The sequence below is a fragment of the Urocampus carinirostris genome, chromosome 3 (genome assembly GCF_059441175.1).
Source record: "Urocampus carinirostris isolate Australia breed hairy pipefish chromosome 3, RoL_Ucar_1.0, whole genome shotgun sequence".
Lineage (NCBI taxonomy): Eukaryota > Metazoa > Chordata > Actinopteri > Syngnathiformes > Syngnathidae > Urocampus > Urocampus carinirostris.
In genome coordinates, this window is record NC_142351.1 from 39,033,438 (window position 1) to 39,057,398 (window position 23,961).

Sequence of the window (23,961 nt, forward strand, 5' to 3'; positions counted from 1 at the left end):
TGGCTTCTGAAAAAGCTCCAGAAAGGCGCGTAAGTGCAACATGCCGCTTTAACGATGCCATCATGTGGACATTATTGGGAAAACACAAATGTGGCGTAAAAATGCTCTCACCTTCCTTTAACACAGGGGTGCATTAGATTGAAAGATTTACCCAGGGGCCGATGATGGAGACCTATCCATTTTTTCTTAAATTTATGAATAAATATGCATGCAAAAATTTACCGTACATGCTATTTTTCTTTCGACGAAATAATTGATTGACCGATTGATTTGAAGAGGCGAGTTTATTCTTTTATAAACTTGTCTAACATACGTTTTTAGATTTTTATATCAGGAAAACGGATGAAAAAATATTTTTAGCTGATCTGAAGGGCTGGCTAGATACAACTTAATTCTTTTTACCGTGTTTAATGGTTCAATATACTTTAATCAAGACATCCAGATTTTTATACTATTCTTGTAGTATGTTTGTCATATTTCCATTGTAGATTGTGTATCTGTAGTTATTCTGTGGTATTTTTGTAGTATCCCCCCAGGTTTTTTATTTTTTTTGTAATATTACTGTAATTTTGTGTACTGTTGTGAAAGCAAAATAATATAAACGCCAAAATGCCATCTTGGTCCTTACCGAACAGACAGACAACACTGGAGAATACCCTTGATCAGGCTGATGTCATCTAGGCTGCAAGAAGCGACGGAAAGTGGGGGTGGGCTGGGCCCTCACCTGGGGGGCCCTCACTTGGTCTAGTCGGGCTGCTGTGGCTCACTCTTGTGCACGTCCAATCCCACTTTAAACTTCGTAATTTTCACTAGAAAATGTGTGTTTGTCACATATTTTACTTATTTTGTTGTTTTTAGAGAGTGAGGGGGAAAATAATGTGAAAAGAAAAACTTATGAGAAACTGTAAAATACTGTATATTTCGTGATTCAATAATGTGGTCATTTTTTAATGGATTAACAAAGGATTATTATAGTGCTGTTAGATATGATAATGTGTTTGATTGAAGAAGCGTCCAACGTTATTTTGGGGACGGGTTTTAAATAAGCCTTTATTGGTTTCAATCTCTCTTTTTTTCCTTTCAGGTGATATGATCATTCTGTGATTTGATGTTTGTTGCAACGTGACTGAAAAAATAGAAGATAAAATACAAAATATTGTATATGAGGGGCCAGTTTTTCAGCACTAAATCTCCTATTTTTGTTGTATTTCTGTCGTAGTATCGTTCACGTAGATAAGAAAGGGGGAATGGAGACGAAGCTGGCATAAAACACATCTTTCATTAGTTGTACTTTATATACTACTATATATAATGTCATATTTTGACCATTTTTGTTTGGCGGGTTGGATGGAAAAGCCTGGGGGCCATAGTTTTCCCACCCCACCCCTAACTTTGTTGCCGCTAGAAAGCATCTTTTGGTGCCTTTTTGTCTCCAGAGTATTTTGCTGACATAATGTGTCTAGTGAAACTCAAAATCGACAAAAGATTTGAGTATATGTAACATAATATCATCAAGTAATCATGTAAAACTTAGATCGTAATGTTATCGACGCACAGGCTGAAAAGGGGCGGGGCGACTGATTAGCCAATCAGAATACAGACACGAAACACGAAGATAATTCGCAAAGAATGGGAACCGCAGAAAGTAAACCGCGATACAACAAGGGATTATTCTCTTTGTGCTTATCATTCAAATCAATATGTTGTTGTTGGTTTTTTTTTTTAAACTGATGTTTTTTTACTCCTAGGAAGCGCTAAATAATGCATATTGTCCCTTTAAGACATTAAAATATACACAAACATCAGAAAATGTTAACAACAATGAGAGGAAGTGTATTTTTTTGTACGTCGGTTTATTGAAACAAAAGCCAGCATTCGAAACCAAAACTTGCCAGTTGGGTTATTCCAAAATCTTCTCGCTTTTACCATCTGCTCATTTGATGTTGGATCCAGTCCAGGAAGTTGCTGACTTTAGTGTAAATGCCATACATGTTGTGGTCGGCGCAGCCGTTACCCCAGCTCACCACGCCGGTCAAAAACCAGGTTTTCTTGTAGCGGGTCACCAGCGGGCCCCCGCTGTCCCCTTTGCATGCGTCCTGGCCCCCCCGCTGCAGTCCGGCACAGAGCATGTTTCGGGTGATGTTGAGTTTTGTGTGCAGGCGACATTCCTGCAGGGGCACCCGCGGGAGTGCTAGGCGCTGCAGTAACCTGGCGGTAGATCCGTGAAGAGACAGGCGACCCCAACCGCTCACAATGTTGTACCGGATAGATGCCAGCGTGCGGCTGAAGGAGCTGTTCTTAGCCGGGAGACAAATGGGGACTACGTAGCGTCCCAGTTTGACAGGACGCTGGAGCTTCATTATGGCAAGGTCGCTGTCATAGCTGGATTGGTTGTAACTGGGATGTAGAATGACTATGGAGACGCGCCGTTTTTGCTCCGTCCTCTCGTCTCTCTCAAGGTCGTGCTCGCCTTCACGGAAGCCGAATGAGGTTGAGGAGGCAAAATATAATAAACAAGCAGCTCTTATCATATTGGTTTCATTCACAACATTTACGTGCAGGGAATTAAGATCCGAATAGAAAATATAATAAATTTTTGTAATTATAACACAGCGAAAATTAATAAGTTCCGACCTGATGGTGCAAGAATATTTACAAAATAAACGATCACACTTTAAATAACAAGTTAAAGCCCCAGTGTGTAATAGTTGCCCACTAGATGGCACCCTAGTCTAATGGGAACGTAAACCAGTGCCACAGCATTCAACAAGACGGCAAACAAGGATTCTACTATTATTTCTCGACCTAGAATTTTTGAATTCATGTATTATAGCCTGGTAATTAAATCAATGTTTTTTTTTACTGAATAAAATTTTGTTGTACCACTAGGAAGTTCTAAATTAAAAAAAAAAACGCTGTCCTTTTAAAGGTGGGGTGCGTTTTTTGAGGTGAAAATAAACGTTAAATATATTTCTTTTATGAAATATTATGTATTGAAAATGCCCAACTGAGTTCAAAGTGCCCTAATGCTTTTTTTTCACTGGGTCTATAAGCTTTTATCTTACTTTTATCAAGCTGTACTACATTACTTTTGAGGAATGGGGGCTGGGGGAGTGCTGGAGAGTGACATCATGCTCGTCGCTGCAGGGTTTTTTTTTTCTTTCTTTTTTTGTTAGTGTACCATTAAAATGTTGAAAGTAAGGAAAGGCCGGCTGCTGGTATGGTCCCAACGCCAAGCCAAACCCCAAGAGAAATGAAAAAAAGAAGAGTTTATTCAAGCACTTCTAAAGAAAATGCATGCATTTGGACGAGCATCGTGAATGATCTGACTGAGCCTGCAATGATGGCACAAGCCAGGATGGTATGTTAAAAAAACAATAAAGAACTGAATCATTAAAGCACATTCCAATCCAAGCAGGATAACTAGTGATTATTTTGCAGCATTAAGGGTGATTATTGCTTAAAAGGTTTAAGGGTATTTTTCAATCTATTAGTTCTTGACATGATAGTTGTGTTTGTATTTTAAATTGTTAGCTATTTCAATTTCAAATGACATGTGCGTTCTTGGCTTCGGATTTTATCAAATGAATTCCCCCAAAATGAGAATTATTCTCCAGTGTGACATATAGTCTCAAAAATACTGTAAATGTGAGACATTTGAACTTGATTTTTTGTTAAAATAATTTTTATACCTAAAATTAAAAAATATCGCTTCTTTTAACATTTCTAGGTATATCTCCTAAATTACTTTTCTTATTTTACATGAAAAAAACCAAGATCACATATCTTACAATTAGAAAAAATATCCCTTAAATGGACACATTTTTTGCTAAGGAGGAAAGATTGATTTTGGTGTATTTCAAGAAATTGAACATTCACATAAGCCATGGAAGAAGCAAAATGGGTTTACATGAACCATAAGTCCAAACATCAATCTGAATGTTAGCAGTCCAAACAAGGCCTTATTCAGATTGTTGTGAAAATTTACGAAGCTTTACGAAACATAAATGGCAGTGTAATTTTGTTTACTCAATATTTTGGGTTTTTTTCCGCATGAAAACAACTAATATTTTGTTCGGACTGGCCCATAATTGGGATGTTTGCAGAGTACATTTACTCCGTTACATTTACTTAAGTATGTTTTGGGAATTTTTGTACTCCTAGGATTATTTTAGAATCTCTATACTTTTACTTTTACTAGAGTACATTTGTAAAGAAAAAACTGTACTTTTACTCCACTACATTAGGCAACATTGAAGTCCTTACTTCAGGACTTAATAAATCCCCTCGACGTACATTGAAAATGTGTCTGTTTGTCTCTGCTGAGCACATTTATTTGGATGCAGAATTCCGCCAGGCTCTACCATGTTTAACCAATCAAGTGTAGCAGCCTCGTCACGTGACCATATTCAACTTTAGCGGAGGAAATTTTGTATACGGGTGAAGCAGATCTGCAGGTTATTTTATTTTCAGTATTTTTTTGTTAAGACCTTGCTCAAGTGTTTTAAAATTACTGTAATCCCTCGTTATATTGTGGTTCACCTTTCAAAGTCTCAGTATTTCACAGATTTTCATCATGCTCTGTATTCTGATTGGCTAAACAGTCCTGAATGGCATAAGAATTGGGAGCTAAATAATTAAATATGTACATTTTCACAGGTACAGTTTAAAGTAACATTATTATTTAAACCAATAATTGGGTGTGTATTTTTTTCTTTGTCTCCAATGATGAATAGAGAATTAAATGGTATGAAAGTCCCAAAAAATAAAGGTTTCTACTTCACAAATTGGGTCAAGCACAGGTTATTTTTGGAATATGACCGCCGTGATAATCAAATGTTCATTGCACAGCCAATGTTGAAATTATAAACATGGGCCTAGAGCAGCATTTTGTAATTCAGTGTGAAGAAATTATATGACTATAATAATGTGATACTAATTTCACACATATGTCACTCCAGAGTATATGGTGCATCCATGGCCCAATTATGAAAACTAGCGATTTATAGTGTGGAAAATACGGTACCTGGACAGAGTTCTTCCTCGGTACCGCAAAGAATATTGGCCTTGTGGTACAGGAAATGAATTATTCAAGCTAACTCACATGAACATGCTGATTTTTCATTTTTATTTTATTGCATACGGATTCATCTAATTGGTCCCAAAAAATATGAATACTAATATCAATCAATGTATTCCCTACATGTAGACATACCCACTGATTGCCTTACCCACAACAACGTGCAAGATGCTACTGGGTTTTTTCCAGACGCAATGAGCTGCTGTTAGTATCCACTGGTCGGATAGGATGATGGCGCCACAGGTGTGCTGGTTTTTCTCAGTCAGGAGAGCCTTAACAAGATGAAGTAATTTTTTTAAGTGTATTTATTTGTATGAACCTGTCACATTCTCACCTGCCATGGACAATGTCCTTTGGGACAAATCTCTCCATTGACAACTCTCGGAGCAAAATGGACCATTTGTCGTCCGCAGGGGACAGGGTCTGGCATAAAGCAAATGGCAATCCCAAATGAAATTTCAAGAAATTTTAAGAGAAATTCTACAATAACCTTCAAGGAGCGCAGTTTAATCAGTGGCCGAAAGTGTTTCTCATTTTAAGTTTATTTTTACACGTTCTTATTTCTTGGAAAAAAAAATAAGAAGGAAATAAAATAAGCAGAAATGTAATTATCTGGCAGGTGCTAGATACATTTGTTCATTTAAAAAAACCTTTTTTCCAAGATTTTTAAGATAAAAAAAGAGCACATTTTCTAAATAATTCAAGTTTCCTTTTTTTGCTCTAAAAACAGGCAAAAACAAATTCAAACTTAAATAACCATACTTAAAAGGTACATTACATTGTCTAATGTAAACAAAAACAGTGCCAAATGAGCACAGTGTGCAAGATGCCACACAAACATGGTGGCGACTACTAGGTACGGATTCCGCAATGTAAAAGAAATACAAATATCTCGACCAACTGATATTCATCAAAACTAACATTGATTTCATAGTTCATGTTTTTTTTACTGCACAAAGCCTTTTTGGTCCCACAAGGAGGCACTAAACATTTCATAGTGTCCCTTTAAAACAAGAAAATGTTCTGGCGTAAGATTTTTTTAACTGCACAGTACACTGCAAAAAATAAATGTGTACACCTTTGTCAGAAAACTTTGCTTGTTTTAACAAAATATTTTATCTTGTTTCTCAAAAAAATAAGAACAATAATCATCTCTTTTCTTCCTACAACAATCTTTAAATAATTCAAATTATCTAGCTTCTTCTTGAATAAATAAATATGCTTTAATTAAATATAGTTTTTCCGCTTCTTGAAAAAACAAGAATAAATATCTTGAGTACTATATACAAACAAATAAAACACTTCAGGGACAGAGTGTATTATTCTGTGTCTCCTGGGGGTAAAAAAAAGATTATTATACGCCATCTTTCCTCTAAGGGCATCCTCAAAAACCAAAAACCTTGCGAAATGCTTGGCAAAAAAATGAAAAGAAAATGGTGTGTTTTGGTCACTTTGAGCCTCCTCTGTAGTTTGTATTCCTCCTCTTGCTTTCGGCACTCGTTTTCGGTTGCACGAAACAATACCGCAACATCTGGTTGTTAGATGATACACACTATCCCTTTAAACTAAGGAAACGTTTCTGCCAATGTTGTTGTATTTTTGTTTTTGCAGTGTGAAATCTGTGCTGACCTTGTGGAATGCAAGTACTGTTGTCCTGATCCAAACGGTACCCTGGCGCACAGAAACAAGTGTGCGTCCGGTTAAGAGTGTCTTTGCAGAAATGTTCGCATCCTCCGTTCCTATAGCGACATCCATTGGAGGTGACTCGTACTACAAAGGAACAAATACTTCAGGTAATACAAATGAACACCCCCCTTGATACGCAATCGTGCAGGTTTTTGTGAGGCTCGCCTTTGTCACAAGTGGACCCATGAAACCCAGGCGTGCAGTGGCACACAAAAGTGTCCACTTTGCGAGTACAAGTAGCTCCATTCTTGCAGGGTGACGACAGGCAGTGATCCACGGCTGTGAACACAAAAATCATAAAGTAGGGGTTGGGGAATCAATCCAAATATCGATATAATCGGTACTGAGAAGTTACGTGAATCAGAGCAATAGTAATGGCCTGGATCTATATATATCTCCTCCACCAATTTCCTCGAGGTGCCGATTCACTACGCATATATTACAAAGGCCTCTCTCTCGCCCTGGACCCTCTGCTCTTCTCGAGTCTATGCCTGAATGATTGACTGACAGGCACACTACTACTACCTGGCCAATGACTGTCCTGGTACATCTCTCCTGCCAGGCAGAAGAGAGAGCAACAGTAGATGAAACTGCAGCCAGCACCATCTGCCCATGGCCATAACCAGCCCGTTTGGGGGTGCTCAAGCAAATTTGACCAAACTCCCCACCAAAACTATACAATTTTTCGAGCTGCGACACAATTTCAAACAGTTCCGGAACAAAAATCTGCCAATATGGCAACAGAGTCAAGATGGCTTTTTCTTTGGAGCTGAGAGGCTAAGCCTGGGAATGGGAGCCAAATTACACTTTATTTGCACAACTGACTTCATTTCCAAAATTTGGTGCAAAAAGGGGTTTTATTTGCCTTTTTGACTTTCTTATAAATCATTTGTATTTTCGCACAACACTGCTATTTTGGTTTGGCTCTCTTTTACCTTTAGTTCTAAAAAGGTTGTAATGGAAATTTTATATATATATATATATATATATATATATATATATATATATATATATATAATCATCTCATCTCGTCATCTCATCAGCCGTACCGCTTATCCTCATTAGGGTCGCGGGGGGGGGGCTGGAGCCCATCCCGGCCATCTCCGGGCAGTGGGCAGGGGACACCCTGAATTGGTTGCCAGCCAATCGCAGGGCACACAGGGACAGACAACTCATTCGCTCATTCACACCTAGGGACAATCTGGACCGGCCAATTCACCTGAAATGCATGTTTTTGGAACGTGGGAGGAAACCGGAGTGCCCGGAGGAAACCCACGCAAGCACGGGGAGAACATACAAACTCCACACAGGAAGTCTGGAGCTGGATTTGAACCCACGACAGGTTCCCATGACATGAACTGTGCCGCACAAGCGCTAACCACTGCGCCGCCGTGCTGCATATATATATATATATATATATATATATATATATATTGTTACAAAGAATGACAATACAAAGGAAATTATTATTATTATTATTATTATTATCTTGTTAAAATGGATGTAAAAATGTTATTGTGATATTCTAAAATGTATTTTATGTAAACTGAAAAGAAAGCTCTTTGATATGCTTTGGGCAGTCTACAGAGCCAGCTGCCAACGAGATCAAAGCCAGCAGAGAATCTAATGCTGTGACTCATTTCATCTGCAGCAACTGTAATAAAAACCTCATCATCCAGTCCAGCGTGAATGTGGATCTTTGGTGGGACAGGTACACCGCGGTTACATATATATATATATATATATATATATATATATATACCTTTCAACTCTCAAGTTTGAATTGTAGTAGTTAATGAACAAACAAAAAAAATTTAGTGCCTGAAATATTTATGCTGTATTAATTGTAATTATAAATAAACTCAATGGTAGGGTTTTCTTAATCATTCAACTACCATGACATTGTCTCGGTAAAAGTATCAGTTTAACCTCATTATTCGATTCTACCCTGATACCAAAATTGCAAGTATCGCCCAACTCTATAAAAAAGCTTATCAAAAGCGGCTTTACGTTTATAGAGGCTTACCTGTGTACGTTCTCCAGAACACCTCCTAAAACATAAATTCAGCAGAAAATTAGTGCAAAAAGTGGACATTGGATAAAACCGCTTGCTAACGATTGGTGCACTGACCAACTGCTGCGGCAAAGCGAAGATTTCCTTGGCCTCCTCATATGAGCATTTCTCCTCCAGACATTCCCTCTCCAGGTTACCTTGTTTCAACTCCTCCCAAAAATGGTTGGCTCGCCGGGTTCGATGAAGGAACACGGTTGCGTCAGGTCGTTCCAAAAACACGCCTGTTTCGACAATGTATTACCAAGATTTGTCAAGGAAGAAGGCTTTATGACGCTGAATAGCTTCTCCACTCGAGACCGTGCTCAAATCCTTCAAAAACAAGACTAAGGCTCTATCCCATTATACACAGTTCCCCTTATTTTCCCCCTTACCCTAAGCAAAGCGCGTTCACGGTGAAAGGTTGGAGAGTCCAAATCTTCTGCAAAGCATAGAGTAAGTTTAAAGAATGAGGGACACAAGCCCCTTATCCATACATGCCAACCTTTTGACATTAGAAATCAACAGATTTTTATCGGGCACTCTATTTTTACATGTGAAACGCAATAAATTTCCTGAAAATTAAAGGGACAGTGTGTAATATTTTAGGGCCTTTAGTGGTCCATAAAACTTTCATCCAGTAAAGAAAAAAAACATTGATTTGAATACTAGGCAAAACTACATGAACTATCTTACCAATGTTCATTTTAATAAAAAATCGTAGGAAATTCATATAGTTTTTTACACCGTGGCATCCCTACTTAGGTTGGTGCCGTGTTTGTCTGGCATCCTGTCGCCATGCTGTGTCATGTATCACTGGCTCTTGCTCATACCAGACAACACAGTGTCAAATATAGGTCAAATATTACACATTGAGGCTATGAATGAAAAAACGTGCTTGTTTAAAACAGAAAGAGGCAAACTTTTACCGAAACGGATTTGTAATTTGAACGTTGGAACAGTTAACTCTCTCACTAAGACTTAGTCACACTTAAAAATAAAGCAGACGTAGCCTAAAATATTAGTCTCGAGTCAAAACTTGTTTTGGGATTCAAATTTTAAAAAGTGTTTTTTTTTTTTTAAAGGCGGTAGGTGTTTTTATGGGGTAAAAAGTGGTACAGTAGTTTAATGCATAAAATGGTAGTGTTAGCAGGTATGTATTTATCACAATGTCATATTAATAGTTGTTATTAACAGCAGTTAACATGTGCTAGAGGTAACATAATCACATGTTTGTCACAGATGAAAAAATATCCACCAAAAATGTTTTATTTGGAAAACAATTTCCATCAGGTTTAAATGAGGAGTCAGTAAAACTGAAGTACACTTAGTAGAGCACAGCCAAGCAAGTCCTAAATCTTTGGAAAATAGTTTTCAGTTTAGAGTTCAGCTCACGCTACGAGCTAATCCCACCGATGTTAAATCAACAACATCAATAAGACCAAATGGATCCAGAAAATTCCCTTAAGTTAAAATAGAGGAGGGAAAATATGAAGAGACTTCAAGAGCGCTGAACAGGTTGAGAAGACAAAGGACTGACCTTCAAGAGCCCCAATGCATGCTGGGATACATGCCAAGAGAAGCCCTAAAAAGAAGAGTGTCTCGGTGTGTCTGCTTGTTGTCGCCATTTTTTAATTCTGACCAGGACAAAGGTCAAAAATGGACTAGGAACACATGAACGGTGCCATGTGTCATCTAACCAAATACTCCTCCTGTTTGTTTGGTTTTGTCTCTTCAGACTTTGGAGCCAACATGTCACAGCATCAAATATTTCATCACACAACACAGGGAATTTTCTTTAATGGAGACATTTACAATTCAGTCTTAACTCCAATTAAAATGTATTTGAGTGGTTTTCCAAGCGTATTGGAGAACAGGTATTGGTGTTTCTTTGGTTTTGTGTCAACACTGCAGATGTTTGAGTATGTCCGGGACAAATTCCTTAGCATCCAATAGCTGGTCTTTCCAATCCTGTGGGATGGCGGACTTGGTGTATGCTCCCCCCGCTCCCAACAGGGCGCCCAGTGCAGCTCCACGGTTACAGTTCTCTCCTGGGAAGGGAGATTCGGTTAAATATCATAAAATCGGATTACAATGAATCCTCGCTACAACTCGTTTCATTTTTCACGATCTCTATATTTTCCTGACTTGCGTTGTGCATTATGTTCTGCATTCTGATTGGCTAAATCAGGGATCAGCATCTAAAAATGTTGAAAGGGCCATTACAGACCAAAAAAAAAAGACAAAAATGTTTGGAGCCGGAAAATTTATTAAGCTAGATATTAGCCCTTTTAAATCCAGCGATTCATGAATAAAACTCCTCTATTAATATTTCAAACATTTTACAGCCTCGAAAAAACATCAGGAATGTTTGTTTTGTGCTTGTTACAAACCAGATTTAACACCATATTTTTCCATTTCCAAGCATTTTTTAAAAAGCTCAGGGAGCCAATAGAACGGGAAAAAGGGTGGTACATGGGTGTAGAGCCGCAGGTTGCTGACTAAACAGTCCATCTCCTTCTCTACCTTGGAATCAATAACGTTGCGCAGGGTTCGTATTGGTCCTTGAAATTCTTGAAAATGCTTGAATTTTTAATGTTGTATTTTCAACCATTGAAAAGTGCTTACATTTTGGGTGAAGTGCTTGTAAATGATTGAAACTGTTGCCTTGTTTTTCAACAAGTCAGCTTAAAAATTACGTTGACACTTCTGTCTGGTGGCTTGCCTGGATTTGGCTTTAGAAAAGGTGTACGAACCCTGGTTATGTTTTAATTTGTACAGTAGACCCCTTGGATATGACATAAATCCGTTCTGAGGTGGAAATCGCAAAGTGAAAATTCTGTATAGAAAGGGATATAAATATATGGCAATGTGGCTAATGTGTTCCGAATTCCCAGGTAAAAACATTTAAATAACAAAAAAGTGTATAGCAAGTACTACTTACCTGTACTATACGTGTGTGTAATTGAAGGACATAATAGTTATACATGTAAAGAAAAAGGACATTTTATTAACCTTTGGAGTGACGTTACTGGACCTGGTCAAGTAGAGTAGCGGTTGGATGCAGGGCGGAGACAGCGGATGAAATGTGAAAGTGACTTTAAAACCTTCAATTGCGAAGAGTGTCCCTTCGAAGACTCTCTTGCTTTAAACACCTTAATTTTCTTAATAATTGTTCCGATTGTCCATGGTTGTGGCCATGTTCCTTAGCAAAGGTAACAATGTGAGTGCCTATGTATTTCTTCATAATCACAAGTTTGTTTCCATGGTTATCATGTTTGTGCTTCCACCTTGGGCCTCACTATAGGTTTTGGACACATAGCGAATAAATGCAGATTTAAAAAAGCAGTGTGTTGTCACAGACTCGAAAAGTCTTTAGGACGCACAGGAGATGCAGACAGGCATCTATGAGACAGAACTCGTCATACATCGCAATTTTGGGGGGACACAGAATAATTTGTTGTTGATGTCGAATAGTGGGGAAAATGCTTTAAAAATGGGCCAAAATAGATCTTATTCCACTCTGCTATGTCAAAACGTCGTAATGTAGGGACCCGTATCCTGGGGGTCTTCTGTATTATATGATTAAACAACTTTGTGCATTATGTTTTGGCAACAATAGAAGTTCTAGTGAAACTTGAAATTGCAAACGAATTTGCACATACGTCACGCAATTTTTTCACATGTTTACATATTAAATCACGATGTTATTAATGTTTAGGTAAAGAAGAATGGGAGGCCAATTAGAAAGCAGAACATAATGCATTTTACAAATCAGTAGCCGGATCTTGAAATGTGGACAACCTTATAGTGAGGGTTCACTGAATCACAGAATAGAATGTCATAATCGTCCAAAAATGAATCAGACATTTAAGATCTCCAAAAAAGACTCAAAAATTCATAGCCTCAAAACCTCCACAGTTGGTGTTGGCCAGAATTCCTGCAGCAGGGTCATTGTGGAACTGGTGAGCGAGATAGAACATACTGGAAAGGGCACCTGGATAGCAACCAAAAAAAGAGTCAGATTTAGAATTGAAGACAGGAACATAGAAAATCAGCTCACCTTGGGTGTAGCACGCTAGGCCGAGGCTACCGACAGCTCTCTGGTGGACCTGCAGTCGCTCTTCAGAAGCCTTGGGAAACCTGAGGAAAATAAACGTATTCCAAATTAGGACTGCAACTAATGGCTATTTTAACAGTTGGCTTTATGGTAGTTTATAACCATGCTTGTGTAATGATTAATCAGCTAATAATAAAATCATAAAAACATCAAACATAGAATAATTTTCCAAAAGTCAAGACACCAAAATGTTAAAAAATAAAAAATCACCCATACATATCAAAGCAACAAAAACAATCTGAAGAGCCGTTTGTGATCTGTAAGAGGCGGCTTTTAGTGAGCCGAGCCGAAAGAGTTCTCTAAAAAGAGCTGAGAATCCCATCATTACACCGGATGCAGCCTTTACTAAACGGCTGCGTGACACGTAAGCAATAGTGAGCGATGGGTCCAGCCGGGTCACGTGACACACCATTCAAGACGGGGATTCATTTTCCACACCAACTTTTACTCTACACAAGCTTCCAAGCTGTGCTTCGTTTTGCCCATCACTAGGGCTGAGGGGATAGGCAAAGATCCCAAGGATGTCAACGTCCCTTCAACCCTGGTCTGGTAGGAGGCACCAAAGCCTGTCACTTTCTCCCAAACCCTCAAAGCTTTGCCACCAACCAACTTTACTCAGAACAATTTTGCTATGTACATTATTCACTTGCACTCATAAACCAAAGGACACTTGCGCTGGGTTTTTCATCGTTCATGAACTCCAGCAGGGAGAGAAAGCCATTTTAAAGTTTGTTGACAAAGATTTGTGCACATTGATGTGTTCTGTTTCACAACTGCAGTTTGTAAATGTTTGTGTTTTTTTGGAGGTTTCCATCTTTGTTAATTGCTTTTTTATTTTTCAATTAAAAAAAATTGCACAACTGGGTCTTTATTTATTGTGTCCCTGCCCTCCAGCAGTTGAAACTATCTTCCTAGTATTCAGCCCATCAATAGAAGGTTAACGTTTATTATAGTATTAACCAAAAGCTTGCTTCACATTTCTCTAGCCTTATTTCTTGTTTTATTTATAGTACTGTATGTGGTATATTTATAAGCATTGACTGAACTTTAGTGTACCGACACAAGTTAAAGTTGATTTATTGGGGTTTTGTTTGCATTTGATGACCTTGGAACGGATTATTCCCGTTTCAATTCATTTCAATGAAAAAAAAAAACGTGTTTCGCTGTACAATTGTTTTATTATACACCATCATAATTAGAACCAGTTAAATTCTTAAGTAGCGGTAGCACTGTGTATGCCGAGAGAATAGTTTTTGTTATGCTCACCTGGAAGCTTGCCGGTTGAACTTCTCACAGGTGTCCCACACTCCTAACTCCTTCAGGGCGAGTTCGGCCTGCGAGCGAACACTGGCGCCCCCTAACACTGCGTGAAGTGCCCTGCTGTAGATGGTTATATATCCGGGAACGTTTGGGTGGGGATGGGTGAGCTTCACAAATTCAACTGCAGCACTAACCTGGAAAATCACAACGGCAGATCCAAAATTAAGACATTATTTTACTTTAATAACTTATCGGGGCGGCAGTAGCTCAGGAGGTAGAGCGATCGTTTTAGGATTAAGGGATCCCAGTTCGAATCCCAGCTTGTCCATGTTACATGCCGAAGTGTCCTTGGGTAAGACACTGAAACCCCAATACCCCCAATAAGCAGGTTAGCGCCTTACATGGCTGCACAGATCACGGCCGCTATTGGGAAATGTGAAGCACAATGTTAAGCGCTTTGGGAAGTCATTGACTTGAAGAGCGCTATAAAATGCAGATCATTTCATTTCATTTCATCTATTTATTTGAAATTTGCTTTCTAGTATTTTTGCACTTACTACTTTTACATGTTTTCCCAGCTAAATAAATGGTCTGCATATATATTGCACTATTCAAGTCAATGAAGACCTCCCAAAGCGCTTCACACTTTTCCCTTTTCCTAACTAACCAATATTGGGGGCATTAAGAATTCAGTGTCTTGCCCAAGGACACTTCGACATGTAACACGGAGGAGCTGGGAATCAAACCTTCGACCTCTTGATCCCAGGACGAGCGCTTTACCTCCTGAGCCAATGCCAAATAAGACTAAGGGCCCGGTCACACAGCCGTTTGCGGCTGAATCACGGACAGAAATTTCTGCCTGTGAGGCGGACGCTATTGGACGCTTTGAGATCGCCATACAGACGATATACAGCAGTGCTTAACACGCGGTCGGAAATTCACGCGCGGTTGGCAGCGCGAGAAAGTTTTGAGCTGCTCAAAACTCTAGAGCTCGGGTACACAGCCTTTCGCGGGCGTATCGAGGCTGAATCACGGCCAGAAATTTCTGGCCGTGAAGCAGACGCTGTGGGGCGCTTTGAGACCGCCATACAGTATAGACGAGATACGGCAGTGCTTTACTCGCGGTTGGAAATTCACATGCGGTTGGCCGCGCGAAAAATTTTTGAGCTGCTCAAAACTTTGAGTACGTGTTAACCGCGGGCGGCACACGAGGTAATGACGCGGAAATGACGCGGAACGACGTGCTCTGGCCGCGGCCAGGGCGTGGTTACACATGGGTAGGACGGGAAATTTCAGCGGGTAATCGTGGGTGGAGCATGGTAATAGCATGTTCTGCGCCTGTATCGTGGTGTTATTACGTGAAATTAGCGTGTTATGCGTGTGACGTCAAACGCCTTTCTCCGCGTATATACAGCGTGATTTGCCGAGCACACGTCAGTTGTGCTCGAGACGTCAAGGGGTGGACATGGATCCCCGTCACCGTAGTGACCTCGTCTTAATCCATTTTTATTTCTTGACATTTATTTTAATTTCATAACAAGATAATAAAATCAAAATGAAAAACTATTACAATAATAACATATTGGCACTTTCGGTGCCATAGCTTGAAATCTTGATCTTCACGGGACTGTGTCTTGAGCGGTTATGATTTCTACAGCCCGGTATTATGCCGAGAAATGCATCCCTGCCGAGATTTGCATCCCCTCGCTACTACAACCACTTTTACCTCGTTTTATCTCACTTTTATATCACTTTTAGGGAATGTAATGGCGAACATATAACCAAAACCACTTCGTCTTGCATTTGTTGGGAATGTAATACAACTTAAACCATTCCGTCTTTGTTTTTGTTGTGAACGTAATCGAACGGTAATGCACACCGTATATAAAATCCTCCACCCCCTCGCGTGAACGCATTCTGTTTTGCGGGCATACCACCGATGAACAGCGGGTTGGCCAATTTTGCGCATTTTCCATCGCGGGCAACCCCGGGCAAAAAAAAAACGCAAAATTTTTCCCGCGATACAGACGCAAACGGCTGTGTGACCGGGCCCTATGCTCCAGATTTACCCCTCAGCCCTTTTAATTTCTTTGAGTTTTTTCTAATGTTTCTATAAGTTGTTGATTTTTTTTTTTTTTTTTTAACTTTGTATTTGATGAACAGAGGGGAAAAAATAAAAATGTAGACTAACAATCAAACAGTAAAAACTAATCTGCCATTAAACAGAGATGCTCTGTTATTAGGTCAGAAAATTGAGTTAATTTTTAAGTTGTATTTTGTGCTTTTGTGGCACTCGTTTTTGGTTGCACGACCCTCTGCAGCGACATCTTGTGGTCAAATGTTACACAATGTCCCTTTAATGCTCTTTCCACACAGATTTTTTTTCTCTTTTTTTGTGTGTAATGCTCACAGCTTTCTCCTCATTGGTTGAAGCTGACAACAGAATAAAGGGAAGGCTCATGCTGAGGCACCCGATTGCGTCCAACTGGCTATCTGGGCGTGACTTCAGCTTCTTCTTGGAGCGCTCCTCTGCGAACATTAAAACCTTGATGAAAAGAAATATAGAATTTTAATCATTTTTCAATCACATTTGACTAGTTTCACATTCATGTCTTCTCCGTTATTCCTCTGACACCAATTTTGTACCTCCGGGCCGGAAATTGGCCTACTGCCCTGCCAGTCCGAGAAAAAGGATCGGTGATAGGACTCGGCGTAGGTGTCGCCGTGTGTTCCAGGTGTGGTCAGGAATTGAACGTAGTCCGCCAGAACAGCGGCTCGTGCGTCAGGATGGGAGACGTCCACAAAGTCACCGCTGGCCAGCGTGTGAGCGGCTCGGAGGGCGCACAAGACGTTCAGCGTGTTGTTGCCGGCCTTTAGACCTTTAAGATTACCCACAGAAAAAAATCTGTTGGAAACGGTTGAAGGAAGAAGGATCCAGAAGCATTTCCTTCAATCTTTGCACTTTACATTGCCAGGCAATTGTGCTTTCAGAGAAAAAGTGACACTTTTATTTATTTGTCAATGTCTGTGTTGTTTTGCCCGCATGAATCTCTTCTTTTTCGTGGCCAGTCTCATATGTTTTTTTTCCTTTGCCACTGTGCTTCAAAGACCAGCATATGGGAGTCGTTGCTTCACTGCAGATTTTGAACCTGGTGTTTAGCTGTTTGAGGACCTGAAAGGCATTCTATTTCTGAAGCTAGAAACTCTAATGCATTTGTCATATTGACACTTCTCTTTCTACTCTGGTTTGTGCTGTTGAGTAGTAGACATTGTTGTAGGAGATCTTGAGTTTCTTGGAAATGTGTTACAGGGTAAAGCCTTTATTTCTTAACACAAAGTAGATGTTTGAGTTTCACACAAAAGTTATATTTTTCTGGCCATTGTGAAAGTTTAATCACACCCACAAGTGGGTGGGTGTATATATATATATATATATATATATATATATATATATATATATATATATATATATATATATATATATATATATATATATATACTGGACTGTCTCAGAAAATTAGAATATTGTGATAAAGTTCTTTATTTTCTGTAATGCAATTAAAAAAACAAAAATGTCATACATTCTGGATTCATTACACATCAACTGAACTATTTCAAGCCTTTTATTATTTTAATATTGCTGAATTTGGCTTACAGCTTAAGAAAACTCAAAAATCCTATCTCAAAATATTAGAATATCATGAAAAAGTATACAAGTAGGCTATTCAACTAATCACCTGAATCATCTAATTAACTCGAAACACCTTGCGAGGTTTCCTGAGCCTTAAAAACACTCAGCTTGGTTCAGTAAACTAAATCACAAGTATGGGGAAGACTGCTGATCTGACTGCTGTCCAGAGGACCATCATTGATACCCTCCATCAGGAGGGTAAGACACAAAAAGAAATTTCTCAAAGAGCAGGCTGTTCACAGAGTGCAGTTTCAAAGCATATCCACAAAAAGTCTGTTGGAAGGGAAAAACGTGGCCGGAAATGCTGCACAACCAAGAGAGATGACCGCAGCCTTAACAAAATTGTGAAGAAGAGCCGCTTCCAGAATTTGGGGGAGCTTCAAAGACAGTGGGCTGAAGCTGGAGTCCAGGTATCAAAAGCCACAGTTCACAGACGTGTCCGGGAAATGGGCTACAATAGCCGTATTCCCATGGTCAAGCCACTTCTGAACTCAAGACAACGGAAGAAGCGTCTGACTTGGGCTATGGAGAAGAAGCACTGGACAGTTGCAGAGTGGTCCAAAGTCCTCTTTTCAGACGAAAGCAAGTTTTGCATTTCATTTGGAAGTCAAGGCGCCAGAGTCTGGAGAAAGGCTGGAGAGGAGCAAAATCCAAGTTGCTTGAAATCCAGTGTGAAGTTCCCACAGTCAGCAATGGTTTGGGGAGCCGTGTTTCCGGCCACATTTTTCCCTTCCAACAGACTTTTTGTGGATATGCTTTGAAACTGCACTCTGTGAACAGCCTGCTCTTTGAGAAATTTCTTTTTGTGTCTTACCCTCCTGATGGAGGGTATCAATGATGGTCCTCTGGACAGCAGACAGATCAGCAGTCTTCCCCATACTTGTGATTTAGTTTACTGAACCAAGCTGAGTGTTTTTAAGGCTCAGGAAACCCTCGCAAGGTGTTTCGAGTTAATTAGATGATTCAGGTGATTAGTTGAATAGCCTACTTGTATACTTTTTCATGATATTCTAATATTTTGAGATAGGATTTTTGAGTTTTCTTAAGCTGTAAGCCAAATTCAGCAATATTCAAATAATAAAAGGCTTGAAATAGTTCAGTTGATGTGTAATGAATCCAGAATGTATGACATTTTTGTTTTTTTTAATTGCATTACAGAAAATAAAGAACTTTATCACAATATTCTAATTTTCTGAGACAGTCCAGTATATATATATATATATATATATATATATATATATATATATATATATGTAGTGTGAGGAGGGTAACGAGGACAGCAGAGAAAATAATCGGGACTACACTTCCCTCCATTCAGGACATTGGCCAGAAGCACTGCCTATCCCATGCTAAAAACATTACCGGGGACCCCTCTCACCCCCATCATGGACTGTTCACTCTGCTAGCCTCTGGGAAGAGGTACTGCAGTGTGCGGTGCAGGACCACCAGGCTCCGCAATAGTCTAGTCCCCCTGGCCATTAGACTGTTAAATGGTCAATCTAACATATAGTTAACTTAAATCTAAACGGCTGCTAATCTGACTTTTTGCACTACTGGCAGTTTTTTTTTTTTTTTTTTTTATAGCTTGCCACTCCTTGCACATTGCTCTCTGCACTATTGTAATTACAGCGTTATTGTTACAGTGTTAATGTTACTGTGTACCTGACTTGTTAACCTGACTGCCCATTTTGCACATCTGGTTAGCTACTCTTCTTGCACTATCGGCACTATGGTAAAATACTATACGTAGCCAAAATACAATACATCATTATTTATATCTGTACATTCAAGGAAACTGTGGGGGTCAGATGCATCGACATTTCGTTCTGTATACACGTGTACTAGAATGACAATAAAGTAGATCTGAATCTGAATCTGAATATATATATATATATATATATATATATATATATATATATATATATATATATATATATATATATATATATAAACACAATACATGTAAATGGGGTTTTTAAGGGTTATTGATCTATCTTCGTTATTCATTATCCATTATCCGTTATCGGTCAGTTCATAATACGCTACAAAGCCTAGGAGCCGGGACACTTACTCTCAGCCAAAAGGCCAAGCTAAGGTCCTAGACCTAAAGCCTTGCTGCCATCATTGCGAATGCACCGTTCCCGGAGGTACTGCAAGGTGTGGCGCAAGTAAAAACCCTGTCGTGAATTTGTCTTCGATCATCCCGGGCGGACGCAAAATCTCCCAGCTGTACGACTCTTAGCGGTGGATCACTCGGCTCGTGCGTCGATGAAGAACGCAGCAAGCTGCGAGAACTAATGTGATTTGCAGCTGCGATTGGCTGGCAACCAGTTCAGGGTGTCCCCTGCCCACTGCCCGGAGATGGCTGGGATGGGCTCCAGCCCCCCCCGCGACCCTAATAAGGATAAGCGTGCAGATAATGAAATGAATTTTTTTTTTTTTTTTTTTTTTTTGAAGGTGCGCCACTACTTCGCGGATTTTCACTTATCGCAGGTGGTTTTGGTCCCCATTAACCGAGGTCTTACTGTACATAAATATATGCTGAAGGTTTATATATGCAAACGACTCAAGTGAGGGTTCTGTCTAATATAGGGCTCACGTGTTTCATCAGCCCTCCTTCGCCTTTTCTTTTGGTGCATTGGTAAATACTATATTCGGAATCGCTATTCATATATGGTAGTCGCTATGTTGAATGGTGATCCGAAAAGACATGACATAATACAACTTGGAGGAAAGCAGAAAACCGTGCTGCTTAAAACACCGACACCTTTGCGGGCGTTCTTCAGTCAAAGTAACGGCGGAAAGAGTAATTAGTTAGATTATGCGGTTACTGAAAGAAAGTAACGCTGTTATGTAGCAGCCATTAATTATATGGCCGTTATTCCCAACACTAGCACTGACAACATCACTTATGCTTGCCTCCACCCTCATCAGACTGCTCAAGATGTGTAAACGAATCATTTGGATTGGCCCAATCACCTTCCAAGAAACAGAAGGTTGTTCTCCGATTGGTAAGAGTGTTGTTTGTTTAATTGTATCCCTTAACCACACGGGTCATAGGAGCACCATTTCCTGTGGCTTGTCTTGGGCAAGTACAGCCTGATGGCACCCATACCTCTTAAAGTCAACAAATGTTTCCACAAGGTCTCGAACCGAGTGTACTGGCGCAAAAATCTGCAGAACTAATTAATGGAAAATAATCTGCAATGTACCAAGGCACCAAAGTCAAACTGCGAAATGGTTAGATTACTTAATAGTAAGTGTAAAAGCAGATCATATTTAGTTAATTGTGTATTTCTCTGTGTTCTATGTTACGAATAATCCTGATGAGCTTGACTTATTTGCAACTCGTTTTTACTATTTTGTACTTACTATTTTTCTATTTTTGAACCGAAAGACATATGTGTGACGTGATTGGTAATTCCTGCGCATGTGCGAACTTTGAACCGTAGACGTATGTGTGACGTCATTGATACTTCCTGCGCATGCGCAGACTTTTGAACATAACCAGTCCGCTGCGCGGGAACGGTGTGAGACTCTTCTAGTCTACCCACTGCGCAGTGAATAAAGTTGTAAAACTACATTTGCCTCTCTTGCTGATCACTTCAGTTTTAACCTATTAAGAAAATATTATCCCTAACAGTAAGCCTGCTAGCTATCATCGCTACCATAATTCCTGAGCTTTTCTGAGCCATACAAAAGATCAACTCTCGAGCAGAAGTAGACATTACCTTGATGATAATGCACGGAGCCACTAGATTTCCAAAAGCTGAGTTTATCATGAAGGATGACGTTTCCTACCACCTCCGCTGGGATTGCCGCAGATGACCAAGAAGTGCGTCCGCTTCCAGCTTTAATTAAAGATGAACAATTCACATGTTGGAAAAACTTGGCGGTGAGAAACCAATCATCACCTGTGTTGGACAAGCTGAGGATGCTGCTCGGATGTTTTGTTCTGGGTGAATTAAAGCTGGAGATCCAACCTCCAAAGTCCTGTTTAATATCATGGATGTTGTAGTACCAGTGGACAGGCATGGACATGGCATCGGCAGCACATATTGCCCATAATGCCTCACTCACAGACCGCCGCACTGCACTCATCTACAAAAAAAACTTTGTCAGAACATTTTCTCACAGAGACAATTTATTCCCATTGATATTCAAATAGAAAACCAGTTTATTTTGCATTTTTTAAAATCTTAATAAGGCAGTCCGCCTATGAAAACCCGAGTGCCCTGTGGACTTGTTCTGAAAATAGCTCACCACTGATGGGTCATTGTTATTTTATAGGAACTTATCTTAGTAACTGGCATAATGTTTTAGTGGTTGACGTAATTTTATCCTATTTCTAGTTACAACCTGGTAACAACATTAGAATAACAATACTGTACATTATAGTAAGAACAAGAACGTTTATTTTGGAAATGCATATAGACTGGCAGCCTTTTGCCTTAGTAACTATAAAAAAGTCACATTCACTGACTAAAATATTTACTCTCAGCTTCAAAAAGGTTAATGAGACCTGATCTCCACTCGCCTACAAATTCAAAATTCCAATACTAAAAACAATGCAAAATCTGTTCAATATCTGTAGTTTAATTCTGATTCAGCGGCCTGCATGAGGAAGATAAAAGATTGTATACAATAAGATTTTTATTCAATGTTATTTTCCCTCTTAAAGCAATCTTTTGAAAGATGCTTACTCTATTTGTGGATATTATCATCCATCTTTGCATATCTGTATGACAGCTCGGAGGAAAAAATGTGTTGGCCTAAGGATGGATGGGCGCCACCAGGCTGTACTCGCCTGAGACACACCACATGTAATGGTGCCCCAACCACCTGTGTGGTTAAGGGATCCAACCAAAGCAGAAGTAGACATTACGTTGATGATAATGCACGGAGCCACTAGAAGATTTCCAAAAGCTGAGTTCACCTAACCCTAACCCTAACACCAAACCCTAACCCTAACCATGACAGCTCATGATTTTTTGCTAAATATACAAAACAATTTTGTTTTATTTTGCAATGAAAAAAAGTTTATTTTAGCACTTGGAGGTCATCTTTTTTAAGATAGAATTATGTGTTTTTGCTGACTGGCACAAAGGGTTACCAATGTGATACGCATTTCGAAAATAACAACTTATAGTGTTATTACTATGTTGCTACTATATTGTTATGCTATGATTGGAAGTAGGGTTAAAATAGGCTTGGTCAACAACTAAAACATCTGCCTTGTATAATGTCACAGAGTGATTAACATTTCTGAATTATAGGCTAATCTCAAATTTAATTTTGGAAGAATTGGTCGTGTACAGTATTAGACACTGATTGTCAGTCATTTAATGACAGTGAAAAATCGATTTTCCAAGAAAATTAGCACAACTGGTTAGTTATTTTCCCACAAGTACAACACAAACCGAGTTTAATGGTATGCAATATTTGCGTATGTTCCCGTTTTTTTCGCTCCAATGTAAGCATTGCAGCTACTTTCTTCCGTTGTCATACATAGTACGAAATGTATTATACCGAGAAAGTAGTTTTAAAGTTGTATTTTAAGAAAAAAACATGACATTGCATTAGTTTACATGCAATATTATAAGAGCCTTTTTTTCGCCACTGCAGGAGCCCATTACCACGCTATTTATTACACGAACATTATTCACATGCGTTAGTCCACGTATTTATACAAACCAACGTTTTCCAATAACTTTCTAATGTTACTCGCCTTAAAAACGCTCTTTCCTTTCCATCAAGTGATTCTTGCGTAATTTTACGATTACATGATACAAAAATGCACCGGAAGTAGCGTAGTGAAAACAATAATATTCAAGCGTTGTAAATACTAACGTAAAACAAAATTTCTGGATTCAAAAGCGAAAAGCTTTGCTCAAATCATACTGCATGATTGTTTTTAAATATTAAGTGACACTTTGAAATAAGTACGGTTCAGTGACTACGGTGGCCGATGGGAGTCAAATAAGACGGGAAAACCCAAAAGATTCTCAGCAAAGACTTTAGCTCAAGGCTGGGAACAACGAGACACTAAAATGTGTTCATAATCAAGGATTTGA

The 23,961-nt window shown here is 39.2% G+C and overlaps 2 protein-coding genes and 1 pseudogene across 2 annotated transcripts; 1 reads left to right on the forward strand and 2 right to left on the reverse strand.

Moving 5' to 3' along the window:
• Positions 1 to 1,832: 1,832 nt before the first annotated feature.
• f7l (coagulation factor VII, like) lies at positions 1,833 to 10,601 on the reverse strand. Its single transcript, XM_088331761.1, has 8 exons — positions 10,357 to 10,601; positions 8,898 to 9,061; positions 8,793 to 8,817; positions 6,932 to 7,045; positions 6,710 to 6,850; positions 5,415 to 5,503; positions 5,232 to 5,352; positions 1,833 to 2,470 (listed from the first exon to the last, which is right to left on the reverse strand). Exons 1-8 carry the CDS (start codon positions 10,442 to 10,444, stop codon positions 1,923 to 1,925), a joined length of 1,290 nt encoding a protein of 429 aa, XP_088187887.1. The 5' UTR covers positions 10,445 to 10,601; the 3' UTR covers positions 1,833 to 1,922.
• Positions 10,583 to 23,833, reverse strand: LOC148369652 (uncharacterized). The gene is made up of 9 exons (XM_088331763.1): positions 23,616 to 23,833; positions 21,802 to 21,988; positions 21,619 to 21,738; positions 16,843 to 17,075; positions 16,607 to 16,741; positions 14,203 to 14,390; positions 12,880 to 12,959; positions 12,730 to 12,813; positions 10,583 to 10,867 (listed from the first exon to the last, which is right to left on the reverse strand). The coding sequence occupies exons 2-9, from the start codon at positions 21,986 to 21,988 to the stop codon at positions 10,719 to 10,721; spliced, it is 1,176 nt and encodes a 391-aa protein (XP_088187889.1). The 5' UTR covers positions 23,616 to 23,833; the 3' UTR covers positions 10,583 to 10,718.
• Positions 20,121 to 20,266, forward strand: LOC148369653 (5.8S ribosomal RNA; annotated as a pseudogene).
• Positions 23,834 to 23,961: the final 128 nt, after the last annotated feature.